Below are 25179 nucleotides of genomic sequence, written 5' to 3'. Positions count from 1 at the left end.
ACTTAGTCTTTGTGATCTTGTTTTCAGGGATCCTGTATGGGAGCCTTGTTATTTTATGTTTTCACATCTGCTGCTTTTGTTACTTAGGAGGGAGCTATAAACTGGACTCTTTCATTCTGAGGCTTCATTCTCTACTTCATTCTCTTCCCTCCGTCACCACTCCTGTCTTTTGTCTGCTTTATTTTTCTAAGTTCAGAGATGAGAAAGATTCGCTATGGATTGAGAATTGAGCTTCTAGCATCATTTTCAAAATTTATACATACAGAGCTCACTGGTGCTCAAATCAGTAAGTGTATAATTGCATTTTGGGTGATGAACCCTCTTTCAGGGACAGCTGGAAGGTACCAATGTATAATGTAGAATACGGGATCAGGGCATCCCCCCAAAATTGGCAAGTTGGAGTCCCTTAAACTATTAGATTGTTTCTTTTCTTTTTAATTATTTATTTGATTTTTCTTTTTCTTTTTTCTAATTTTTAAATTTTTATTAACATTTTCCATGATTATAAAAAAAATCCCATGGTAATTCCCTCCCTCCTCCCTGACACTTTCCCTTTGAAATTCCATTCTCCATCATATTACCTCCCCATCTCAATCATTGTACTTACATATATACAATATCAACCTATTAAGTACCCTCCTCCCTTCCTTTCATGTCTCCTTTTTAACTTACTGGCCTTTGCTACTAAGTATTTTCCTTCTCACGCAGATTGTTTCTTTTTTATTTTTCACCTATTTACTTATTTATTCATTTGTAAGCAGAGAGAAAGAAAGAGAAAGTACATGTGCAGGCTAGGGCCTCCAGCTAATGTAAATGGACTTCAGATGCATGTGCCAGTTTGTGCATCTGGATTTATGTGGGTACTGTGGAATCGAACCTGGGTCATTCGGCTTTTCAGGCAATTACTTTAGCCACTGACCCATCTTTTTAGCCCTATATTGCTTCTTGATTTTATTGCCAGAGGAGGTTAGAGCTGGATAGTCTAGAACTTTATGAAAGACTGGTGTCTTTCTTATTGTCCAGCTGGCCCTCCCCCAGGGGTCAGCCACAAATGTTACTGGTGTACAGTGTCATTAGACCTGCAATGGCTGTCTCTGCTGAGCATGCACGTTTTTTCTTGTCACTATTCCCTAAATAGTACAGTATAACAACTATGTAGCATCTACACTGTATTAGGTGTTAGGCGGATAAGCATAGGTAATACACAAATGAGTCATTTTCTAAAAGGGACTTGAATGTGTACTTTTGGTATTCATTTTATGGAGACCTTGTAACTAGAGCCCTTGGGATGCTTAAGATAAGTCAGGGAACTGAATTTTCCAGAAGTTGTGTAGTCATTTAGTGCTAACCCTGATTTGTGAAGTTGTTGTAGCCACTGATTGGGTGCATTCTGTTTTGCTACATTTTAGAAAACATGGGTTAAAGGGCTAGAGAGGTGGGTCAGCGGTTAAGGTGTTTGCCTGCAAAGCCAAAGGATCCAGGTTTGATTCCCCAGGACCCACGTAAGTCAGATGCACAAGGGGTTGTACGCACCTGGAGTTCATTTGCAGTGGCTGGAGGCCCTGGCATGCCTGTTCTCTCTCTCCCTCTCTCTCTCTTTTTTTTTTTTAATTTATTTATTTGAGAGCGACAGACACAGAGAGAAAGACAGATAGAGGGAGAGAGAATGGGCGCGCCAGGGCTTCCAGCCTCTGCAAACGAACTCCAGACGCGTGCGCCCCCTTGTGCATCTGGCTAACGTGGGACCTGGGGAACCGAGCCTTGCTTGAACCAGGGTCCTTAGGCTTCACAGGCAAGTGCTTAACCACTAAGCCATCTCTCCAGCCCTCTCCCTCTCTCTTTCTCAAATAAATAAATATAAAGTGAAGAAAAGAAAAAGTGGGTTAAGTCAAGTTCATTTTTTTGTAAGGTTTTTTTCTTTCTTTTTTTTTTTTTACTTATTTGAAAGAGAGAATTGGCACACTAGGGCCTCTCACCACTGCAAATGAACTCCAGATGTATGCTCCACCTTCTGCATCAGGCTTAGGTGGGTACTGGGGAATCAAGTCTGGGTCCTTAGGTTTCCCAGGCAAGTACCTTAACTGCTGAGCCATCTCTCTAGCCCCTTCTTCTGTAATTTTATGAAAATTGAGTATGCTAATTGTTGTGGACAGTTCCATGTGACTGGGATGAGCATCCAAAGCACACACAGTTGAGGGAAGACGGGATTTATTGCAGGCCCACAGGTCCAGGGGAAGTCCCAGCAGTGGCAGAAGAAGCAGAGAGAAAGCTGCAGCAAGCAAAACACCAGCCACCAGCTCCACACAACCCACCAGCGCACAGACTGCTCTCTGACACATCCACCAGTGACAGCGCCCTCGCAGCAGGAGTTGGCCTGCTAGGGTCTGAAGCTGCAGACTCAATTACAGAATGTAAGCCAGGTGTGGTGGCACATGCCTTTAATCCCAACATTTGAGGGGCAGAGGTAGGAGGATTGCTGTGGATTCAAGGCCAGCCTGAAACTGCATAGTGAATTCCAGGACAGCCTGGGGTAGAGCGAGACCCTCCCTCAAAAGAGCGAACAAACAAACAAAAACCCAAAATTGTAATGTTTTACTTATTTATTTGAGAGGGAGACAGAAAGATGTAGAGGGCCTCCAGAGTCATGCACCACATCGTGTGTACCAGGGAATCGAACCTGGGTCTTTAGGCTTTACAGGAAAATCTCTTAACTGCTAAGCCATCTCTCTAGCGCACAAATTCATTGTTTTTTGGTTTCTTTTTCAAGGTAGGGTTTCACTATAGTCCAAGCTGATCTGGAATGCACTATGTAGTCTCAGGGTGGCTTCCTACTCACGGTGATCCTCCTACCGCTGCCTCCCGAGTGCTGGGATTAAAGGCGTGTGCTACCATTTATTTGCAAGCAGAGAGAGACAGGGAGAGAGAATGGGCATACCAGGGTCTCCAGCAACTGCAAATGAACTTTAGATCTATGTGTCACTTTGTACATCTGGCTTTATGTGTGTAATGGGGAATTGAACCCAGATCATTAAGCTTTGAAGGGAATTAAGTGCCTTGACTGCTGAGCCATCTCTCCAACCCTGGTTTTCCCTTTTTTGTATGCATGTGTTTCCCTCCTTGGTGTTAGGTATCAAACCCAGGAAGTCCCACATGCCAACATGCCAGACAGGTGATGAGCTCCTTACCTACGTTGCCTGAAATTAGGAAAATAAATTTAAAGAATTTGGGGAAGGGTCTCTGACCATCTCCAGGGTAGACACTGATTGTTCTCTGATACAAAGTGGTTTATTTGGGCGTCCTTGTTCACTTCCATCTCATTTCTCTTGTCACCAAATGAAAGGTGACAACAGCTTTGTGTTCTGTTTCCCCCCGCCCCTTTTTTTTTTGAGGCACTGTAGCGCAGGCTGACCTGGAACTCACTGCGCTAGGTCTCCTGCCTCAGTGCAGGGGTATAAGGTGCTAGCCCAGGCTGACCTAGAATTCACTCTGTAGTCCCAGGCTGTCCTCAAACTTAGTGATCCTTCTAACCTTTGCCTTCAAGTGTTGGGATTAAAAGTATGCACTACCACTCCTGGGTCAATTCTGTTTCTTTGGAATGTGGCAGACATTCTGTAGCTCAGTGAGACATATGACTATATGTTGTCTGTGAGAGGCTAAGGGGATGCCTTAGTTGATAGCATTTGCTGTTCAACTCTGAGCCCCCAGTTCAGACCCCAGAGCACCCCAAGTTTTAGACCCCCTACGGTACACCAGTTCAGGCCCCAGAGCACTCCAGTTCAGACCCCAGAGCCCACATAAAAGCCAGAAGCGTGCTGGGCTTACCCCTGTGGCCAGAAGGAAGGCAGACATGGAGATTTGCGCACACTCACCGAGTGGAGCAGTGGCTGATACGAGACCCTGCCTGGCATGAGGTGGACAGTGAGGGCTGGCACCTAAGCTGTCATCTGACACCCACAGCAGCACCATGGCATGCATGTCTGCACTCATACACAAACATGATACACACCAAATAGGTAAATTTAATGTAAAAGGGGGTGTGTTAGGTGTTCGTTTTTATTTTTGCTTGTATGTGGTGTACGTCTGGAATATGCATCTGCCCATGCAGCTCCCCGTGCATTTACCTGCGTTGGGGTGTGCTTGCCTGCTGTGGCTAGAGAAGAGCTTCAAATGCTCTTTTCCATTGTTTCTCTGCTCCCCTATAAGATTGGGGTTACAGGCACATGTGGCTATGCCTAGCTGTTATGTGAGTCCAGGAGGTGGAAGCTTCTGAGCAGTGTTTTAGGCTTTCATCCATGCACAGGAAGTACATCTGAACCATCATTGCTGAGCCATCTCTCTAGCCCCCCCCTTTTTTTTTCTAATGTAGTCCAGGGTAGGTTCAAACTTACCATCAGTCATCAGTCCTGTAGATGGCACAGGGACCACTGTGATATTCTGGGTCACAGATGCCTGGCTGTGTGGGGTCAGCTGTTCTGACTTGGACTCTGTGTCCATGCTGATACCGGAGGACAGGGACACTGAGGCAGGCACTGTCAGCAAAGTGGGGTAGTGAGGTGGCCTCAGTCCAAGGATTACAGGCCTCTACTGCCATTCCTGGTCCAGGTACTAAGGTCTTCACTGCTGATTCTCAGCTCTACTCCATTGCTAGCCTGCTGCAGTTGTTCTTGGGTGTGACATCGTCTTTCATTGTTTCTTCAGGTAGAATGGAAGAATCTCACTTCAATTCTAACCCATACTTCTGGCCTTCTATCCCCACAGTCTCAGGACAGGTAAGTGGTATTTGATTTTTTTTTAAACTCTGAGTATTAAGTTCATTTTGTCATTGTTTTGAGGTATGGTCTCACTATATATAGCTCAGGCTGACCTGGAACTCACTCTGTAGTCCCAGACTGGCCTCAAACTCTAACATCAGTCTGTCTATCTCTGCCTCCCAAGTGCTGGGATTAAAGGCATGTGTCACCATGTCCGGCAAAGTTAATGCCTTTTTTTTTTTTTTCTTGGTGTTTGTGCACACCAGTTTTTACACGGGATCTAGGGATTCAAAATCAGGTATGTGTGGGGCTGGAGAGATGGCTTAGCAGTTAAGCGCTTGCCTGTGAAGCCCAAGGACCCCAGTTTGAGACTCGATTCCCCAGGACCCATGTAAGCCAGATGCACAGGGGGCACACGTGTCTGGAGTTTGTTTGCAGGGGCTGGAGGCCCTAGCGCGCCCATTCTCTTTCTTGTCCCTCTGTCACTCTCAGATACGTTGTGTGGCTGGTGCTTTACCCACTGACACCTCTTCCCAGCTCAAGTACTCAAGTAACAAATTCTTTATGGAGTTAGTTTTATTACTGTGGAGGCTGAATCACGATAAACCATGTGTTATTTTACTGAAAATTACATAGTATTTTGGCCTAGCTTCTGTCTAGAAGCAGATTTCAACTACTTATTCCTTGATCTTCAAGAAAGAGAACACGGATTAGAGAGTAGGCAGAATCATACACTCTCAGCCTAAAGCGAGTACTTCCCTGCCCTCCTTTTATTTTAGATTGAGAATACAATGTTCATCAACAAGATGAAGGATCAGCTGTTGCCGGAGAAGGGCTGTGGACTGGCGCCACCTCACTACCCCACTTTGCTGACAGTGCCTGCCTCAGTGTCCCTGCCCTCTGGCATCAGCATGGACACAGAGTCCAAGTCAGAACAGCTGACCCCACACAGCCAGGCATCTGTGACCCAGAATATCACAGTGGTCCCTGTGCCATCTACAGGACTGATGACTGCGGGTGAGCACCTCTGCTCTCTCCAATCTGAGGTGTTGATCCCCCACGATCAGCGCCCCAGGCTGGAGGGCTCTGAGGACATGGGGAGTGGGGTATGTGTTTAATTCCTCAATCAGATTTTTATTAAGTGCCTACTGTGTGCCTAGCAATGTGCTAGGCATGGTGGGGGATACAAAGAAGTAGAAGATGCGGTCCCTGCCTTTGAGGAGGTGACATTCTTTCCTTCTCTGAATCAAGGAGTCTCCTGTTCTCAGAGGTGGAGAAGAGAAGGGAGTCAATCAAGGGGTAAATCTCACTGCTACCAGGGGGTGGGGGGCAGGGCTAGGAGACTGATTTTCCTACAGGGCTTGGGGTTTCCTGTGCTGCGGGTCGGAGGGTGGTGGTGAGGGTTAGCTAGACAAGTCTGTGGGAAGTGAGATGCAGCAGACTGAGGGTCAGGAGTGAGCGTGACCTCGTCTCCTTTTTCTCCCAATCCTAGGTCCTGGTTTGGTAATCACATCCCCCTCAGGCTCTCTTGTGACCACAGCCTCAGCAGCTCAGACCTTCCCCATTTCGGCTCCCATGATTGTCTCAGCTCTTCCCCCCGGCTCACAAGCCCTGCAGGTGGTCCCTGACCTCTCTAAGAAGGTAGCATCAGCCCTAACCGAGGAAGGAGGTGGTGGTGGTGGTGGTGGAGGTGGCAGTGTGGCTCCTAAGCCTCCACGGGGCCGCAAGAAGAAACGGATGCTGGAATCAGGGCTGCCTGAGATGAACGATCCTTACGTTCTTGCCCCTGAGGATGAGGATGACCATCAGAAAGACGGCAAGACCTATAGGTAGGAATCAGAACCAGGGACAGGATGGGTTGAGGATCATTGTCTCAGCTTCCCTACCCTCTGGGTCCTGTCCTGGTCAGGCTCTGTTGTCTCAACAGCTTTCTACCTCAGCCACTTGCATGTCAGGCATCCCATTTTTAGCGTAGGAAGGCGGAGCTGCTGGCACTTCTCTGGTGGTCCTTCCCCCAGGATGCATCCCTTTCAGACCTTTTTAACCCAGCTTTAGTCATCTTCAGCCCTAACTGACTTTGGAGTGACCGGAGTCTCTGTAATAAGGCTTCAGGCTGGGCTCCACACTCTGTCGTGTAGCTCATTTTTGCTTCTGTATTTCCTATTTTCCTAAGAAACATTTCTGGTGAGCACCTAACCTAATCTATGTGCCACCTACCAGCTTTGGGGCTGTGTTTGAGGATTGAGCCCCTTAGCCCCTGCGTGGTTGGGGTGGGAGGATTTACATCTATACAGTAACTGTTTCCTCACTTTCCAGTTCATGGAAGTCATTTTGATCCTCCACTTTCTCCAAGGTCTCCATGCGTAAAAGCATTATGTGCATATCTGCATGTGGTGCTGCATGAACACTGCTACGTTAAAGAGTTCTTGCCTTTTGAAAATAGAAGAAGGAAGTCTCCTTTAGTACTGTCCGTATCCCCAGTGGGTGTTGGGAATTTGGTCCGGTGTGCAGAGTGGGTTAGCCATTCTCATGGCGTTGACGTAGACAGGGGCAGGTGTGCATGGCTGGGAGACTGCTTCTGTCCGTAGTGTACCGAGATGGGCAATGTTGTTCCCATTTTAGGAGCGAAGGGAACTGCGGCACAGGAAATGGACAGAGCCTTGGGCTCATGGATTCAGTTCCCGGCTCCACCACGAACTTGCTGTGTGACCCTGGGCAAGTCCTTTTCCCCTCTCTGCGCCTCAGTTTCCTCATCTGTAAAATGGGGAGAATTCTGTGTGTGCCTCCCATTTGTGGGAGAATATAACAGATAAACTTTAGGATGTTGGGAACTTCAGTAGAAAGATAAGAAATAATCGTTATTTAGCACTGATTTTTATTTGCATTGTTCAGTTTTACTATGGACAGTAGCCACAAATACACTATGTCAATACCTCCTTATACATGAAAAAGAGGGCAGTGTTGCTATGCAGAAAATACTGAGCACTGCAGAATTCCAGCTATAATCCAGAAGTTCATTGCAGCTTTATTATTACAGGTGTATCCCACTTTACACAATAAGTGTTCCTGGAAAATGTTTACATCATACCATATTATAAAGGTACCTGACAAGTTTGATTCATTTAAAGGCATTCTTTTATATATCCGTTCATGAAGTGAAAATCCCCTATAACTTTATTGTGAAGATAACTGGATTTTTACATATTTGTTCCAAGTGAGGCCATTGTGACATGGAGATACATTTATATAAAGAATGTTTTGGGCGCCTGGATGTGGTGGCGCACGCCTTTAATCCCAGCACTTGGTAGTGAGAGGTAGGAGGATCACCATGAGTTCAAGGCCACTCTGAGACTACATAGTGAATTCCAGGTCAGCCTGAGCTAGAGTGAGACCCTACCTCAAAAAAAAAAAAACAAAAAAAAAAACTGGGGACTGGAGAGGTGGCTTAGTGGTTAAAGCACTTCCTGTGAAGCCTAAGGGTCCATCCCGTGTTCAACTCTCTAGGTCCCAAATAAGCCAGACCTAAAAGAGTGCTGCGAGTGTGTGAGGTCCCACGTGTGCATTAGGTGGGGCTTGCATCTGGAGTTGGGATGCAGTGGCTAGAGGCCGTGGTGTGCAATTCTCTCTCTCTCTCACACACACACACACACACACTTTTACGCTCCTGCTCTTGCATTAAAAAAGAAAGAAAGAAAAAGGCTAGTCTGTTGAGCTTGTCTCAAAAAAAAATATGTTTTGGGAGGATGGAGAGGATTCTCTTACACCCTGTGGAGTCTTTCTTGCCAACCAGGGCCCTGATTCTGTCAAGTTAATTTGGGTTTTGGACGTGATGAAGCTATCTCTGGACTTCACATTGTGTGTCTGTCTGTCTGTACAGGAATGTGTATGTGTATCTATATAAAGAATTGTGAATTGTGAATATACCTTTGGAAGGAAACCTGTTAGTACTGTCCACCTGGTCATTGTTTGTGCAGTTCTTGAAAGACCCCCACACCCAAGTTACTTAGAGAAGTCTGAAACTAGAAGGTGACTAATTGTGTTCTAGATGTAAAGAATTTCTTCAGAAACAGGACTGCGACATCCCAAAGACTATTGGTTTTGTTACTTAGTGTACATCTGAACTGAAAGTCAGAGAGGAAAAAACAAAAGAAAGAAAGATAGAAAATGACTTGATACGTGTGTATGTGCCAACTGCCTCCATTCATTCTGGTGGTAACATTTTGTTGGTGTTGGAGGCATTTGACTTTTATTCTGATCAACTCCACTTTTCTTTAACTCTTTGTTCCCGTGTATGAAATGAGACCATCAGTCACATCCTCATTTATTGTGTGGAAATATTTTGAGAGGAAATACAGGTGTGTGAAATTGTTCTGAGCATCCTAGGAAAAAACTAGGACGATGTTTGAAAGTGGTTATTGTAACTAAGGCTATTGCATTACTTGCCTCCAAGGATACCACTCTTTTAAAAATATTTTTAGGAGCTGGGTGTGGTGGCACATGCCTTTAATCCCAGCACTCGGGAGGCAGAGGTAGGAGGGTTGTCATGAGTTCAAGGCCACCCTAGCCTCCATAGTGAATTCCAGGTCAGCCTGGGCTAAAGTGAGACCCTACCTCGAAAAACCAAAAAAAAAAAAAAATATATATATATATATATATATATATATATATATATATGTTTATCTATCTATCTATCTGTTTATTTATTTTAGGGCTGGAGTTATGGTTTAGCAGTTAAGCACTTGCCCATGAAGCCTAAGGATCCCAGCTTGAGGCTTGATTCCCAGGACCCACTTTAGCCAGATGCACAACGGGGCGCATGCATGTGGAGTTTGTTTGCAGTGGCTGGAGGCCCTGGCATGCCCATTCTCTCTCTCTCTGCTCTTTTTGTCTGTTGCTCTCAAATAAGTTATATGTATTTTTATTCATTTATTTGAGAGAGAGAGGAAGAAAGGGAGAGAATGGGTGTGCTAGGGCCTCCGGCCACAGCAAACGGACTTCAGACACATGAGCCACCTTGTGCATGTGGCTTATGTGAGTCCTGGGGAACTGAACCTGGGTCCCTTGGCTTTGCAGTCAACTGCCTTAACCACTAAGCAATATCTCCAGCCTAAGGATATTATTCTTATTGTAGTTCATATGAATGGTCTCCAGAACAGTAATGGTCTGCATGATGTGGGATGTTAGCTTTTCTTCCCTTACCAAGTGCCCACTGCCAAAGTTCTCCTAGCTCAACCAACCAACATCCTGCATTAGAGGGCTCTCTCTCATTTGGTTTTGTAGAACGTCAAAGTTGCTAGAAATACAGGTTGAGTGTTCCATATCTGAAATACTTGGGACCAAAAGTGAGTTTGATGTCATGCACCAGTAATCCCAGCATTTGAAGGAGCATCGAGTTTATTCCAGCCTGGGCCACATAGCTTCTTTTTTTTTTTTTTTTTCCTTCCCTCTACCCTTACCCAACCCCCATATAGCTTCTTAAAAAAGGCGCGATAGCATACTCCTTTAATCCCAGCACTCAGGAGGCAGAGGTAGGAGGATTATCACAAGCTCAAGGCCACCCTGAGACTACATAGTGAATTCCAGGTCAGCCTGGGCTAGAGTAAGATCCTACCTTAAAAAAAAAAAAAAAAACGGGTGTGGTGGCGCACGTAGGAGGCTCACCATGAGTTCCAGGCCATCCTGAGAATAAACAGTGAATTCCAGCTCAGCCTGAGCTACAGTGAGACCCTTCGTTGAAAAAACAAAAAAAGGGGGGCGGGGGCTGGAGAAGTGGCTTAGCAGTTAAGGCGCTTGCCTGCAAAGCCTAAGGACCCAGGTTCAATTCTCCAGAACCCATGTAGACCAGGTGCATAAGGTGGTGCATGTGTCTGGGGTTTGTTTGCAGCAGTTGGAGGCCCTGGCATGCCCACTTACTATCTACCTCTTTCTCTTCCTCTTCCCCTCTCCCCACTAAATAAATAAGTTAAATATCTGGCCAGGCGTGGTGGCGCACACCTTTAATCCAGCACTCGGGAGGCACAGGTAGGAGGACTCTGCGAATTCAAGCCCCCCAAGTCTGCATAAGTGAATTCCAGGTCAGCCTGAGCTAGAGTGAGACCCTGCCTTGAAAAAAGAATTTACAGGACATGATTAGTTACTGTTTGTGAAAGAAATTGAACACAGACACCAGTTCTTAGATGTATCTGAAAGGATGTAACTTTGTTATAAATCCAGATTTACTGAATATTGTGACTGTACAGACTGCGCAAAGCACACCCCTCAGGTCTCCATCTGAAGAAGAGGTAAACCATGGCCTGCAGTTTGAAACTTGAAATACTCTGTGTTTTGTGTGAACTCTTTTTAGTTAAATTTAAAAAAAAAAAAGAAAGAAATTAATTTTTAAGCCAGATATGGTGGCACAGACTTTAATCTCAACATTTGGGAGGCAGAGATAGAGGATCACTGTGCATTTGAGGTCAGCCTGGGCTACAGTTAGACCTTACTTACCTCTTGGGGGGAAAAAGGAAATTCATGTTTATTTTATATATACCCTATATATACAGCCAAAAGGTAATTTTATACAGTAGTTTTAGTGAGCCTAGTTTTTTTTTTTTCCTTATTTACTTTTTTATTTGAGAGGGAGAAAGAGGCAGATAGAGAAAGACTGGGCGCACCAGGGCCTCCAGCCATTGCAAACAAACTCCAGACACATGCGCCACCTTGTGCATCTGGCTTACATGGGTAGTGGAGAATCGAACCTGTATCCTTAGACTTCTCAGGTAAGTGCCCTGACCGCTATGCCATCTCTCCAGCCCACGCCTGTATTTGAGACAAAGAGAGGAGAATGAGAATGGGTGTTGCAAGTGAATTTAGGTGTATGCGCCTTTTCTTGTGTCTGGCTTTCATGGGTGCTAGGGAGGTTAGATATGAAATTTCCACTTGTGTTATCATGTCAATGCTCAGGTTTTTTGTTTTGTTTTGTTTTGTTTAATTCATTTATTTGCAAATAGAGAGACACAGGGGAGGGAGGGAGGGAGGGAGAGAATGGGCGTGCCAGGAGACTCTAGCCACTGTAATGAATTCCATTTGGCTTTTCAGGCAAGCACCTTAACCACTGAGCCATCTCTCCAGCCCAAAATTCTGGATTTTTGTATTAGGATGCTCAACCTGTACTTGAATTACCATGCGGGGCACTCCCTTCACCTAGCAGACGATTGTCCAGCAGCCTCTGCCTGAACACTGGTAGTGCCCGGACTGGGGTATTGGGCTAGCCTTGTGGCTCTGTAATGAGTAGCTGTCCGTCAGCAATCACTTGCTCTCAGGGCCTTTGTGTTCCTTCCTGTGAAACAGGGTAGTAATGCTTGCTGGGTGGTTGTCAGTAGAAACAAATGTGCTTAAAGTACTAACTGGTTCAGTCTCTAACAACATTAGGCACAGCAAGTGGCAGTTGCTGTCATCGTAACCCACACGTGGTACTTTGTGGTGTCACTCTGTTGCTCCTCCTTTCCCCACCCAGGTAGGGTCTCACTCGAAGCCAGACTGACCTAGAATTCACTATGGAGTCTCAAGCTGGCCTTGAACTCACAGCGATCCTTCTACCCCTGCTTCCCAAGGACTGGGATTAAAGGCATGTGCCACCAAGCCCAACTGATTTACCTTTTTTTGTTTTGTTTTGTTTCGTTTTACTTTTTTGAGACAGGGTCTTACGCAGTCCAGGCTGTCCTTGATCTTGTTAAGTAACTGGGGGTGAGAACCGTGATTCCTCCAGACTGGGATTACAGGCTTGTGCTGCACACTGGGCTTGCCAGTATGTTTTCCATTAAGATTTACAAATTGTTTGCTAATTAAAAACTTTATTGAGCCGGGCATGGTGACACACACCTTTAATCCCAGCATTTGGGAGGCAGAGTTGAAGGATGGTTGTGAGTTCAAGGCCACCCTGAGACTACATAGTGGATTCCAGGTCAGCCTGGGCTGAATGAGACCCTACCTCAAAAAAATCAAAACAAATAAACAAAAATCTTTATTGAGGGGCTGGAGAGATACTTTAGCATTTAAGACCCTTGCTTATAAAGCCAAGGGACACAGGTTCAGTTCCCCAGTTCCCACATAAAGCCAGATGCACAAGGTGGCACATGCGTCTAGAGTTCATTTGCAATGGCTAGAGACCCTAGTGTGCTCTCTGTCTGCCTTTCTGTCCTCTCTCTCAAATAAATAAAATAGAAAAATATATATTGAAGAGGGTTCTTTTCTTGGGTTTGGGTGTTTGGTTTTCGAGTTAGGTCTTACTCTAGCTCAGGCTGACCTGGAAATTCACCATGTAGTCTCAGGGTGGTCTTGAACTCATGGCATTCCTCCTACCTCTGCCTTCTGAGTGTTGCAATTAAAAGTGTGCACCACCATGCCTGGCTTGTTTTGTTTTGAGACAGTCTCCCACTATACTGTCTAGGCTGGCCTCAAACTTGTAGCTATTCTCCTGCTTCAGTCTCCCAAAATTACTTTCTTTTTATAATTAACTTTCACTCTATGAGACAATTATATGTAGAACACCTTAATACACAAAGCAATGAGGTTTTATTTATTTATTAATTATTATCATTTTTTAGTTAAAATGAACATGTTGGTCTAGGGCGATAGCTCAGTGGTGAGTATGTGCCTGGTATTTGACAGGCCTTGGGTTCAAGCCATAGCACCTTTTTATTTTAAAGGTGTGCACTGTGGTGGCGCACACCTTTAATCCCAGTACACAGGAGGCAGAGGTAAGAGGATTGCTGTGAATTCGAGACCACCCTGAGATTACATAGTGAATTCAAATTTATTTGAGAGAGAGAATGGGTGCACTGGGGCCTCTGGCCACTGTTAAAGAAACTCCAGACACATGTGCCACCTTGTGCATCTGACTTTCCATGGGTACTGGGCACTCAAATTTAGGTCCTTAGGCTTTGCAGTCAAGTGCCTTAACCACTGAGCTACCTCTCCAGCGTTCATAGCACCTTTTAAAATGAACATATTGAGATTTGAGAGTTATCTTAGTCTTTAAAGTTAACTACTTGAGGACTGGTTCAGATCTCCAGCACCCATGTAAATGGTGGGTGGGTGTGACAGCCCACCTGTAATCCCAGTGCTTTGGAAGCAAGAAATGGCTAATCCTCCAGCAAGCTGACTAGACTAAATCCATGAGCTCTGTGTTCAATTGAGAGAGCCTGCCTCATTAAATAAAAGGGGGAATAATCAGGAAAGACACCCACATTTACCTCTGGTCTCCACATACATGCATTTGCTCTCAAACATACATGTATACCGGTGATATGCAATAAATTTTTTAAAAAAACTTTTTAGGATGTTTATTTAATAAGGAGAGAGAAAGGCAAATAAAGAAAGGACCTCCAGCCACTGCAAAAAATTTCCAGACACTTGTGCAACCTTGTGCGTCAGGCTTTTATGTGGGTACTGGGGAATTGAATCTAGGTCCTTAGGCTTTGCAGGCAAACCTGCTGAACTATCTCTCTAGCCCTCCACCCTTATTTATTAGAGAGAGAGAGAGAGAAGCAGATGAAGAGAGAGAATGGGTGTGCCAGGGCTTTTAGTCACTGCAGACAAACTGTAGATGCATGTGCTATCTTGTGCATCTGGCTTATGTGGATACTGGAAATTGAACCTGGGTCCTTAGGCTTTGCAGTCAAGTGCCTTAACCACTAAGCCATCTCTCCAGCCCAGGTAAATTCTTGTTGTTGTTGTTGTGTTGTTGTTTTTTTTGACGTAGGGTTTCACTCTACCCCAGGCTGACCTGGAATTCACTATTGTAGTCTCATCATGACCTTGAACTCATGGCAGTCCTCCTAACCTCTGCCTCCCTGAGTGCTGGGATTAAATTACTTTTTGTAGAAGATAGACAAGGCCTGAGGAAAATCACCCAAGGTTGTCTTCTAGCCTCCATGCACATGCACACATGCTCACACATACACATATAGTGAATATTTTGCTGTATCTAGACTGAAATTTTAGCCAGAGAGCCTGTTTTGAAACTAGGACAGTTGTCTTCCAAGCAGTGTTGCACCTAGTTGCTGGCTCAGCACTAGTGAAGTACTTACAGCGTGAGCTCACCCACCAGCACAACACTGCGAACACTAATCATCTGGGTCAAAGCTGGGTCTCGCTCTGGCCCACACTGACTTGGAATTCACTATGTAGTCCCAGGCTGGCCTCAAATTCACAGTGATCCTCTTACATCTGCCTCCCGAGTGCTGGGAATAAAGGTATAGAGCACTACCTCTAGCTATTGCTATTTCTTTTTTTTAACCAGAGAAAATTTAGCTACTGGACAATGTTCTGGGTGTTTTCTGGCCTTTCTAAAGGGCAAAAGGCACTTGCCTGTAAAGCCAAAGGACTCAGGTTTGATTGCCTAGAACCCATGTAAGCCAGATGCACGAGGTGGCGTATGTGTCTGGAGTTGGTTTGCAGCAGCTGAAGGCTTACCTTCTCTTCTCTCTCTCTCCCTCTTCTCTCTCAAAAAAAAAGTTTACAAAAAAAATGATCTCCATCTTACAGACCATAAAATTGCAGTCTAGGATAATAGACAAACCTGTAACTGAATAGAGGCTAGGTGTCTCCATTCTGCCATCTTTCTGCGGTGTTGTAGCGTCTCAGACAATAGCCACTAAAGTGAACAGAGAAATACAAATTTTTGTCAACAATTCGGGTTTTAATAGAAGCATCAGTAGGGATGCCATTCCTCAACGGACAGTGACACCTTTTCTCTGGAAACTTGAGTTCTTTCTAGTTCTAATCTCAGATATTCTGTATTTTCTAACGAGTTACTGGTAAATGGGGGGGGGGGGGCCTGCAGAAGTCACCCCTGCAGTGTTCCACGCCTCTCTTACAAAGCTAGGTGGTGAGAAGAGGGCCTGCCCTAGATCTATGGCCTCCAGGTCACTGCCCTTTCTGCTTCCTCATCCTGTGCACCAGTGAGCTGCTTACAGGACTGATACTGTTCTAACTCACATACGAATTGCTTTACTTAATAAAGTCTGAGTAGTTATGGCTTATCTTAAGGCAGAAACCTTATTCAGTATTGTTGGGGTAGGGTCAGAGCAGGCTGGATCATTGGTTCAGGTGACTAGTTAAAAGCATATTACAAGTGTGTTGATGTCACCTCAGAGTGATGGCATTAGTTTCATGTACTAGGTTTAGCATGGAACATTGTTTTGCAACCCTTCTAAAGACTTGAGGGTTTAACCTATTCCTGAGCTCATTTTAAAATTTTCTCATTTGATTGGCTTGAGGTGTGGGGATGGAAGAAAAAGGTGGATGATTGATGGAACATCAGCTGTACAGTAGAGACCAGACACCTGAGACTTAGAAAAGCCCCTTCAAATAGTTATTTAGAAGACAGGAGATGGGTTGGAGAGATGGCTTAGCTGTTAAGGCACTGCCGGCAAAGCCAAAGGACCCAGGTTCGATTTCCCAGGACCCACCTAAGCTGCAAGCACAAAGTGGCACACATGCCTGGAGTTTCTTTGCAGTGGCTAGAGGCCCTGGTGCACCCATTCTCTGCCTCTTTCTCTCTCTCAAATAGATAGACAAAAATAAAACATTTAGAAGCCAGGCGTGGTAGCACATGCCTTTAATCCCAGCACTCGGGAGGCAGAGGTAGGAGGATCACTGTGAGTTCAAGGCCACCCTGAGACTACAGAGTGAATTGCAGGTCAGCCTGGGCTAGAGTGAGACCCTACCTTGAAAAACAAAAATATAAAATAAAATAAAACATTTAAAGAAGACAGTAGAGAATCTAGTCAATTCTTCATTCTCACACATGGGGCTTAGGACTACCAGGGGACAGACTTTGTGGGGAAACTTAGGGAAGGAACTCATTGAGAGTTTGAAAACAGGGCTGGAGAGAAGGCTTAGTGGTTAAGGTGCTTACCTACAAAGCCAAAGGACCCTGGTTCGATTCCCTAGGACCCACGTAAGCCATGTGTACAAGTTGGTGTGCACATGTGGAGTTTGTTTGCAGTGGCTGGAAACCCTGGCACACCCATTCTCTCTCTCCCCCTGCCTATTTCGCTTGAAGAGAGTTTGGAAACAGCCGGGTGTGGTGGCACACGCCTTTAATCCCAGCACTCGGGAGGGGCAGAGGTAGGAGAATCACTGTGAGTTCAAGGTCACCCTGAGACTACATTGTGAGTTCCAGGTCAGCCTGGGCTAGAGTGGGACCTTACCTTGAAGAAAGAAAAAAAAAAAGATAGTTTACAAGCAAGGTGACTGACAGTCTTGACCTAACATAGTCCTGTAATAACTTTTTGCCTTACTAGGGTAGGATTCTTGCTTTTGCACATTTAGGAAGGGCATCCAGTCATTCAACAAGCATGCATCGAGTAATTTATGTTCTTGGCAACATGTTAAAAGCAAAAACAGAAGAGATAGGGTAGAATGGCAGGGGATCCAGGAGTTCAAGGCCATTCTCTGCGAGGTAGCAGTTTGAGGCCAGCATGACCTGCATGTGGCTCTGACTCAGGAAAAAAGAAACGAGCTCCTAGTCTTGTAGGCCTCATGAGGCCACCGTTAGGTGGGCTTCTCTTGGCAGGGTGGCGGGCTCAGCAGCGCCTCCTGCGGGGAGGCTCTGACACTGCGCTTGCTTGGCTAGGTGCCGGATGTGCTCCCTGACCTTCTACTCGAAGTCGGAGATGCAGATCCACTCCAAGTCGCACACCGAGACCAAGCCCCACAAGTGCCCGCACTGCTCCAAGACCTTCGCCAACAGCTCCTACCTGGCCCAGCACATCCGAATCCACTCGGGGGCCAAGCCCTACAGCTGTAACTTCTGTGAGAAGGCCTTCCGCCAGCTCTCCCACCTCCAGCAGCACACCCGGTAAGGCGCTCTTGGCTTGGGCCAGTGCTGGGCCGTGACCCTCCCTGAGGCCATGTCAGTCACCTGTGTCAGCTCTTCCCTGCACTTGGTTTTTTGCTTCTTTTTTTTTTTTTTTTGGTCCTTTTACTTTTGCCATTTGGGCTTATTACTTCTCTTATTGTTGTCTGAAAAATAAACTATTCTAGCTGTTTGGGGGTCCCTTGAAAATTGTGATTTCCAGTCCTAAAATCCGGAACGGTTTTTGTGGTTTCTCTCTCATGTCTGTGTTTGGAAATCTTCTGCAGAGCAGGCCCTGCTTTTACTATATGCTTCAGTTCAGAGCCAAGGTGTGTGCATTCAACGTCAGGTCCATGGGGAACTGGTCTTTGTTCAAATTGCTATTTGGAAACAGGGTACTGTGGTGAGTGTGTAACCTTAGGAAAAAGCCGAGGGTTGACGAGGCTAAGAGCCTTAAGCTTACCAGGAGACATGGGTTGCAGCTCTTCATCATCTCACTGCCATCCTAGCCACCGACTTACAATCAGCAGCAATCTAGATGTGGGTGTCCTCTTCATTAGCCTCTCCAGGCTGGAACTTGTTTGGGAGGAGGGAGGAGGGTGCTCTCATCCGTCAAGCAACTTCATTTCACCCAGAGAGAGCTGAACCCGTGGTGTCGAACTGCTTCCTCCTCCCCTCCCCTCCTCTCCTCCCCGGCAGGATCCACTCCAAGATGCACACGGAGACCGTCAAGCCCCACAAGTGCCCGCACTGCTCCAAGACCTTCGCCAACACCTCCTACCTGGCCCAGCACCTCCGAATCCACTCGGGGGCCAAGCCCTACAACTGCTCCTACTGCCAGAAGGCCTTCCGCCAGCTCTCCCACCTCCAGCAGCACACACGGTAAGGGAGAGGGGCGGGCTACTGACCCCGCCCCGCTGGCATGCCCTCCCCACCCCCGCCCCGGACTCATACAACAACCCGCATGCGGGGGGCGGGGGAGAGGCCTGGCTGGAGGAGAGTATGGCCGGCAGCTGAGAAGGAAGACCAAGATGGCAGCGGAGATCAAGTGGATGCTCCGAGAGCAAGAGCTAGTCCTGGGCAGTGCAGTGCTGTGCACTCTTTCCTCATGACGGGATGCAGAGAAAGCCAGGCCAGAAGCATTGACAGCTTGCCTTTCCCTCCAGAAAATACCAAGCACACATCTTAAAAGATTTCTCTCATGTTAAAGCAGAGACATTTGATTTTAGAAGACCAAACTCCTGGCCCTTGGCGCAATTACGAGCAGGCGACATCATCAGACGTTAGCTGACACCAGCCTGGTGGCACGGACGAGCAACAAGCAAGGCTTCAAACAGCGATGCCAGGAAGAGGAGAGAACAAAACAAAGCTGTTCCGGAAAATTGGCAAATAGAAGATGAAAAGGCTTCTACTTTGTAAGATGCTCACTGTCCACTGCATCAATCTGGAGTTACTAAACAGGAGGAAATCCGCCAAGTAGCAATGCCGCTGGTCTTCTCTGGTGGTGTCTCAGGCTCCGCTGTGGTCGGGTGATCCCACCTGGAAGTAGTCAGACGCTGCTCTGAGAAGAGGACACGGCAGCGTCGAGGTGTTCTTGAGGCTTGGGAAAACACTGGTCAGACATGGTTCACCTTCTCTGACGAAGAGCGAGTGGCTGTGCCTCCATGTCCTCTGTTCATCTTCGGAGAGGGCCCTGTGCTGTTGGGAGAAGAGGACACACTGGTACTGACCTCATCATGTCCTGCCACTAGGAGGCTGGACTGGGGGAAACGCCTCGCAGTTTCTGTGTATTTCCCTTGATATTACTGTGCTTTCTGCAATCAGCATAACTCTTGCTTTTTTTCTTTTTTAATACCAGAACTTAATCTAGAAGTAATGAGCAAGGTTGAGGCTACAGGATGGGAGTCAAGGGAGTGTTACACCTTCCTTTTTCCTTGCAGTTGTGTTTGCCTTGTGTTTTTGCACATTCACTGGGACTTGTAATGCCACGTGGTGGACTGCCTGTGTCCCAGATCTCAAGGCCTCAGTCCATCTCTCCCTGGAGAGAGAGGCTCACTTTGAGCTGAGTGCTACAGGCAGGTGACCTGCTGTGGGTCGGAGAGGGCTAAGGCTAATGCCTCCTGCAGGTCCACCTGATGAGCTTCCTTAGGAGGGAGCCTGTGAGCCTGGAAAAGGTCTGTTAGAGCCAGTCCCTAGTGACCTTGCTAAGAGCCATTCTCTTTCTTTTTTTCTCGCCCTGTGCAGAATCCACACTGGTGATAGACCTTACAAATGTGCACACCCGGGCTGTGAGAAGGCCTTCACTCAACTGTCCAATCTGCAGGTGAGTGTTCCACGTAAGACTGAGTAGTACTGTGGTTGTCAAAGGTTTTCAGGCCAGCTATCTACCCTCTTAAAATGCACCGAGGTTAAAAAGAAAAGGGGAGGGCTGGAGAGATGGCGTACCACTTAAGGCACTTGCCTACGAAGCCCAAGGACCCAGGTTTCATTCCCAGGACCCACATAAGCCAGTTACACAAGGTGGTACATGATCTGGAGTTCTGCAGACAGTGAAGGCCCTAGTGCGCCCATTGTCTCCCTCTTTCTCTCATGTAAATAAATAAAAATTTAAGCCGGGCATGGTGGTGTACACCTTTAATCCCAGCACTCGGGAGGCAGAGGTAGGAGGATCACCAAGAGTTCAAGGCCACCCTGAGACTACAGAGTGAATTCCAGGTCAACCTGAGCCAGAGTGAGACCGTACCTTGAAAAACCAAAAAATATAAAAAGTGGGGAGGTGGCTCCATGGGTAATGCTCTTGCTTGCACAAGTGAAAGGGTCAGAATTTGGAGATGCTAGGTGGGCATGGGGAACCACCTGTAATCCCTGTGCATGGGAGGTGAAATTGGGGTCCCCCCAGCAAGCTGGCAGGCTGGCTGGACTGGTTGAATCAGCAAGCTGCGTTCAGATGACCCTGCCTCAGTTAAGACTGAGAACAGGTGGAGAAGCTGCCCTACACAACCCTCTAGTCCCACTCACGGTGCGCCCCACACACGTGAACAAGCCCACTACTCACATCCCACCCCCCAAAAAGTCACTCAGCGGAGCGAGACCTGGTGGCACAGGTCTGTAATCTCAGCTACTGGGAAAATTAAGGCAAGAAGATTGAATAAAAAGGGAGGGGATGAAGAGATGCCTTAGTTGTTGAGGCACTTGCCTGTGAGGCCTAAGTACCCATGTAAGCCAAATGCGCAAGGTGTCACTGCATCTGGAGTTTGTTTACAGTGGCTAGATATCCTGGCACACCCATGTCTCTCTCTCAAACAAATAAATATTTTTTTTAAAGGGGAAGGGGAACTAGGGGTGTAACTCCGTGATAGAGTACTTGCTGAGCACACACCAGGTCCTAGGTTTAATCTCCAGCAGTTCGCGCGCTGACACAGTTCCTGAGGCGGTTGGGTGTGATGTCACATACGCAAACAGGCCTGTGGACATAGTGAGACCATCTCAGCAAATGAAAATACGCATTCGCTGTCTCTCAAACAAATAAATAAAACACAAAAACAGGGTTGCAGTGATGGCTCTGTGGTTAAGGTACTTGCCTGCAAAGCCAAAGGAGCTCAGCTCCACTCCCCAGGTCCCACGTAAGCCAGGTGCACTAGGGGCGCATGCGTCTACTTCATTTGCAGTGCTGGAGCCCTGGGGGCGCCCTTTCTCTCTCTCTCTCTTTCTCAAATAAGTAAAAGAAAAAGGAAAGCAAAAATCAGGCTAGAGAGAAGGTTTAGCACTTAAAGGGCTTACTTGCAAAGCCCGGTGGCCTGGGTTCGATTCCCCAGTATCCTTGTAAATCCAGACACACAAGGTGGCACATGTCTGGAGTTCCTTTATGGTAGCTGGCAGCCCTGGTGCATCCATTCTGTATCTGCCTCCCTCTCTTTTTCTCCCATTCTCTCTCAAATAAATAAGAAAATATTTTTTAAATAGGGGCTTTCTCCCCTTCCTGCCTTCATAATCTTTTTTTTTCATAATCTCTCATCTCATAAATTATTTAACTGAGAGACGGAGAAAGAGGCAGAGAGAGAGAGACTGAGTATGGGTGCGCCAGGGTCTCCTACAAGGCCTTTAACCACCAAGCCTTCCCTCCAGCCCTCTTCTCTTAATCTAACAAAGTCTCTTCAAACTTGAAAAAAAGTTTTATTTAGTTACTAGCAAGGGCTTCTGGGAAGCCTGACAGCCTGCCTTAGCCTCCCCATACAGGCCAAAAAGAACGAGTGCTCATTCTGATTCCTCCTGATTTTTCCAGTCCCACAGACGGCAGCACAACAAAGATAAACCCTTCAAGTGCCACAATTGTCATCGGGCGTACACAGATGCAGCCTCGCTGGAGGTGCACTTGTCCACGCACACGGTGAAGCACGCCAAGGTGTACACCTGCACGATCTGCAGCCGGGCGTACACGTCGGTGAGTGCTGCCTGCCCTCGCCCTCCCCCCCTCCCCCTCCTCCCCCCTCCTCCCCCTCCTCCTCCTCCGTGAGAGCGGCCTGTTGTGTCCCTTCAGTCCAGCAAATGGCCTGCTGCAGCCCTGCCGTTTTCCTAGCTGCTGCTGAGGAGGACCAGTGTTCCGAGATAATTAGACCTATACCTAAGGAATCTTTGGGTGCTGTGCCCCTAAGCCTGTAGTGATCAGCAGTGATTCTTCATTTTTAACATAAAGCAAGGTAAAACCATTGAACACTTTTGAGTCAGAAGGACTAGGTATTCTTTACGCGATTCCAGAGGGCGTGGTGTCCTCACTCAGAGACCGTAGGACGGCAGAGCTTGCAGTCAGGTGTGATGGAGCACACTGCTGCTGCTGCTGCTGTTGTTGTGCTTTGCTTTTTGAGGTAGGGTCTCAGTGTAGCCCAGGCTGACCTGGAACTCACTCTCTGGGTGGCCTTGAATTCATGGCAATCCTCCTACATCTGCCTCTTGAGTGCTGGGATTAAAAATGTGCACCACCACACCCAGCTATGATGTACACTTTTAATCCCACACTCAAGAGGCAGAAGTAGGAGGATTGCTGTGAGTTCAAGGCCACCCAGAGACTAGATAGTGAATTCCAGGTAAGCCTAGGCTAGAGCGAGACCCTACCTCAAAACAACAACAACAAAAACATAGCAGCCTTTCCCTTGCCCATCATAGGAATGCCCACGGTAACTTCTACAAGTTCCCTTCCTGTCTGTCGACATTGAGCACTGAAAGTTCTCCTTGATTTCTGCCTACCCCTGGACTCCAGAATGTGTATCCCAGCTCGCTGACCAGTACAGAGGGCGAGCCCGGGTGCTAGTCACAAGTCATCTTTTTCCTTCTTTCCACTGTCTCCCCAGGAAACGTACCTTATGAAACACATGCGTAAACACAACCCTCCCGACCTCCAGCAGCAAGTGCAGGCGGCGGCGGCGGCGGCAGCGGTGGCGCAGGCCCAGGCGCAGGCCTCCCAGGCATCGCAGCAGCAGCAGCAGCAGCAGCAGCAGCCACCGCCACCCCACTTCCAGTCCCCTGGGGCAGCACCCCAGGGTGGGGGTGGTGGAGACAGCAACCCCAACCCTCCGCCCCAGTGTTCCTTTGACCTGACCCCCTATAAGACGGCGGAGCATCATAAGGACATCTGCCTCACTGTCACCACCAGCACTATCCAGGTGGAGCACCTGGCCAGCTCTTAGAGATCCGTGCTGCACCCACTGGGAAGAGGAGAAAGAAGTCTGGTCCCTTTCTTCAACTCTTGGTGGGAAAGTTCTCTTCTTCCTTTACAAACAAGCCTCGTCTCCGTGTCCTTGGGCCTCAGGCATGGCTTTCCTTCACAAGTTACCTTCCTTATTCTCACCCACTCTTCAAAAGGAACGTCAGCCTTCCTGATTGGCAAAGGGATCCGGAGCTGTTGGTGTCATCCAGCAGCCCCCTTCCAAGCAAAGCTGTTAAATATTAGGGGTTGGTGCTTAAGGGAAGGATCTACTATGACCTCACAGGACTTGTCCAGTGTAGGCACTTACTCCCTCCTATCCCTCATCCAAGTTGAGGCTGATAGAAGACTAGAGGCTGGCCCTCTCAATAACAGAAGGGAGCCCTAAGATCAACCAGCTTCCCATTCTTTGCTTGCCTGCAAAAAAACAAAAAACAAAAAAACACACACAGGTTTTGCATGTGTCCCAACCCCTGGGAGCCATTTTCTTCCCCTCCATGTCTCACTTCACTTCCTAGCTGCTGCTGGTAGGAGGAATTGGGTGGCGGTTCTACCCCTATTGGTAGGGGCAGTGGCTGAGGTGTGCTCCCAAGGGGCCTGAAATTCCCCAGGTGGCTAAGGGTTGCTTGGAAGTAGGTTACGATTCTCCTCAGAGCCTCCCTCCTCTGCCATCCAAGGCCCTGTACTCTCAAGTCTTCCCCACTCCGACCTGAGGAGCTGTGGGAGCGTGTTCTCTCGAAGCCCGAGGACACGGGTGCTACAGAGGGAAGAATCAGGGCACGCCCGAGGACTGGACTTAGCTCCCTAGGTGCCACGGTCAGATGCTGGACATGGATTTATATATAAATATATAAATATATATATATATATATATATATATATACAAGTATATATATATATATTCCTGCTCATCACGGCCATCTTTGTTGTAACCATTTCTGTGTTTATAAATGCATTATCTCAGAATTTTCATATTTGATGTTTTGTTTATTTTTGTCTTTTTTTCCTCACCTTGTCCTCTGGCCATGGCATTTTTGTTTTCTTTTGCCTTTTTATTTTTTTAATAGAAAGTTTCAGACAAAAGAAAATTTTAAAAATCAGGAAAACACTTGTTATAAACAATTTAAAAATGAAGGAAAAAAAACATGTACAAAGTAAGGGGTGTTTTTAGAGCATTGTATAGAAATAAATTCATGTAAAAGGACCAGAGGCAGTGGGGCTGCTGATGTAAGCCAGCACGGGAGAAGCTACCTGGTTGAGAAGTTAAGGGCAGTGCTAAGCATTGACACCAGCACGAATGAAGAATGGGTGTTGTGTGATGAGGCTTCACGTGTGTAATTCCCCAGCCATGGAATGGTAGTTTCATTCTCAAGTGAAACCTGTTTAGGAAAATTTCTATGTACAAGTTATGTCATGGTATTGCATTGCTTAAACACGAGAGACCAGTTTCGGCTAAGAAAACAGTTATGGTCCATACTCTCCCCCTCCCCCCCCCCAAAAAAATGTCAGTCTGGTCTTGAAAGGACCTGTAACGTTTGCATCTCTCGCGTTCTGATGCCAGTTCTGTCCTGGCTCTTCCATCACTGGCATTGGCCAGGCTGCTTCACCTGGCAGGATCAAGGAGGGTGCAGGTAAGGCCTCATGCTAGTCCAAGCTGGTACACCTCAGCCTTCCAAGTGTTACCAGTGCTGGGCTCTGCCAGGCGGGTTGGCACACACCTGTAGTCCCAGGACTTGGGAGGTAGAGCTAGGTGGAACGTTGTGAGTTCGAGGCCAGCCTGAGACTACGTAGTGAATTCCAGGTCAGCCTGGGCTAGAGCAAAAGCCTACCAGGAAAAAGCCTCACCCCACACCCCAAAAAAGTGCTGGGATTCTAGTTGTACAGTG

General features: G+C 47.0%; 1 protein-coding gene across 12 annotated transcripts in view; it reads left to right on the top strand.

Annotated features, from left to right (window-relative positions):
* Znf384 (zinc finger protein 384) overlaps window positions 1-24265 on the top strand; it is a 32391-nt gene extending 8126 nt beyond the window's left edge. For 5 of the 12 annotated variants that reach the window (XM_045139663.1, XM_045139664.1, XM_045139662.1 and 2 more), the window contains 10 exons: window positions 4699-4769; window positions 5531-5768; window positions 6003-6050; window positions 6244-6580; window positions 7374-7466; window positions 17374-17598; window positions 18295-18477; window positions 19840-19918; window positions 21878-22036; window positions 22941-24265. In XM_045139663.1, the coding sequence (XP_044995598.1) occupies window positions 4704-4769; window positions 5531-5768; window positions 6003-6050; window positions 6244-6580; window positions 7374-7466; window positions 17374-17598; window positions 18295-18477; window positions 19840-19918; window positions 21878-22036; window positions 22941-23276 (1764 nt within the window). In that variant the 5' untranslated portion in view covers window positions 4699-4703 and the 3' untranslated portion in view covers window positions 23277-24265. The remainder of the gene's footprint in view (window positions 1-4698; window positions 4770-5530; window positions 5769-6002; window positions 6051-6243; window positions 6581-7373; window positions 7467-17373; window positions 17599-18294; window positions 18478-19839; window positions 19919-21877; window positions 22037-22940) is intronic. The other 7 variants (XM_045139666.1, XM_045139670.1, XM_045139667.1 and 4 more) reach the window with 7 other exon arrangements.
* Window positions 24266-25179: the final 914 nt, after the last annotated feature.

Source organism: Jaculus jaculus, chromosome 23, assembly GCF_020740685.1.
Source record: "Jaculus jaculus isolate mJacJac1 chromosome 23, mJacJac1.mat.Y.cur, whole genome shotgun sequence".
NCBI lineage: Eukaryota > Metazoa > Chordata > Mammalia > Rodentia > Dipodidae > Jaculus > Jaculus jaculus.
Note: the sequence above shows the minus strand (reverse complement) of the source record. Positions and strands in the feature narration are given on the sequence as shown.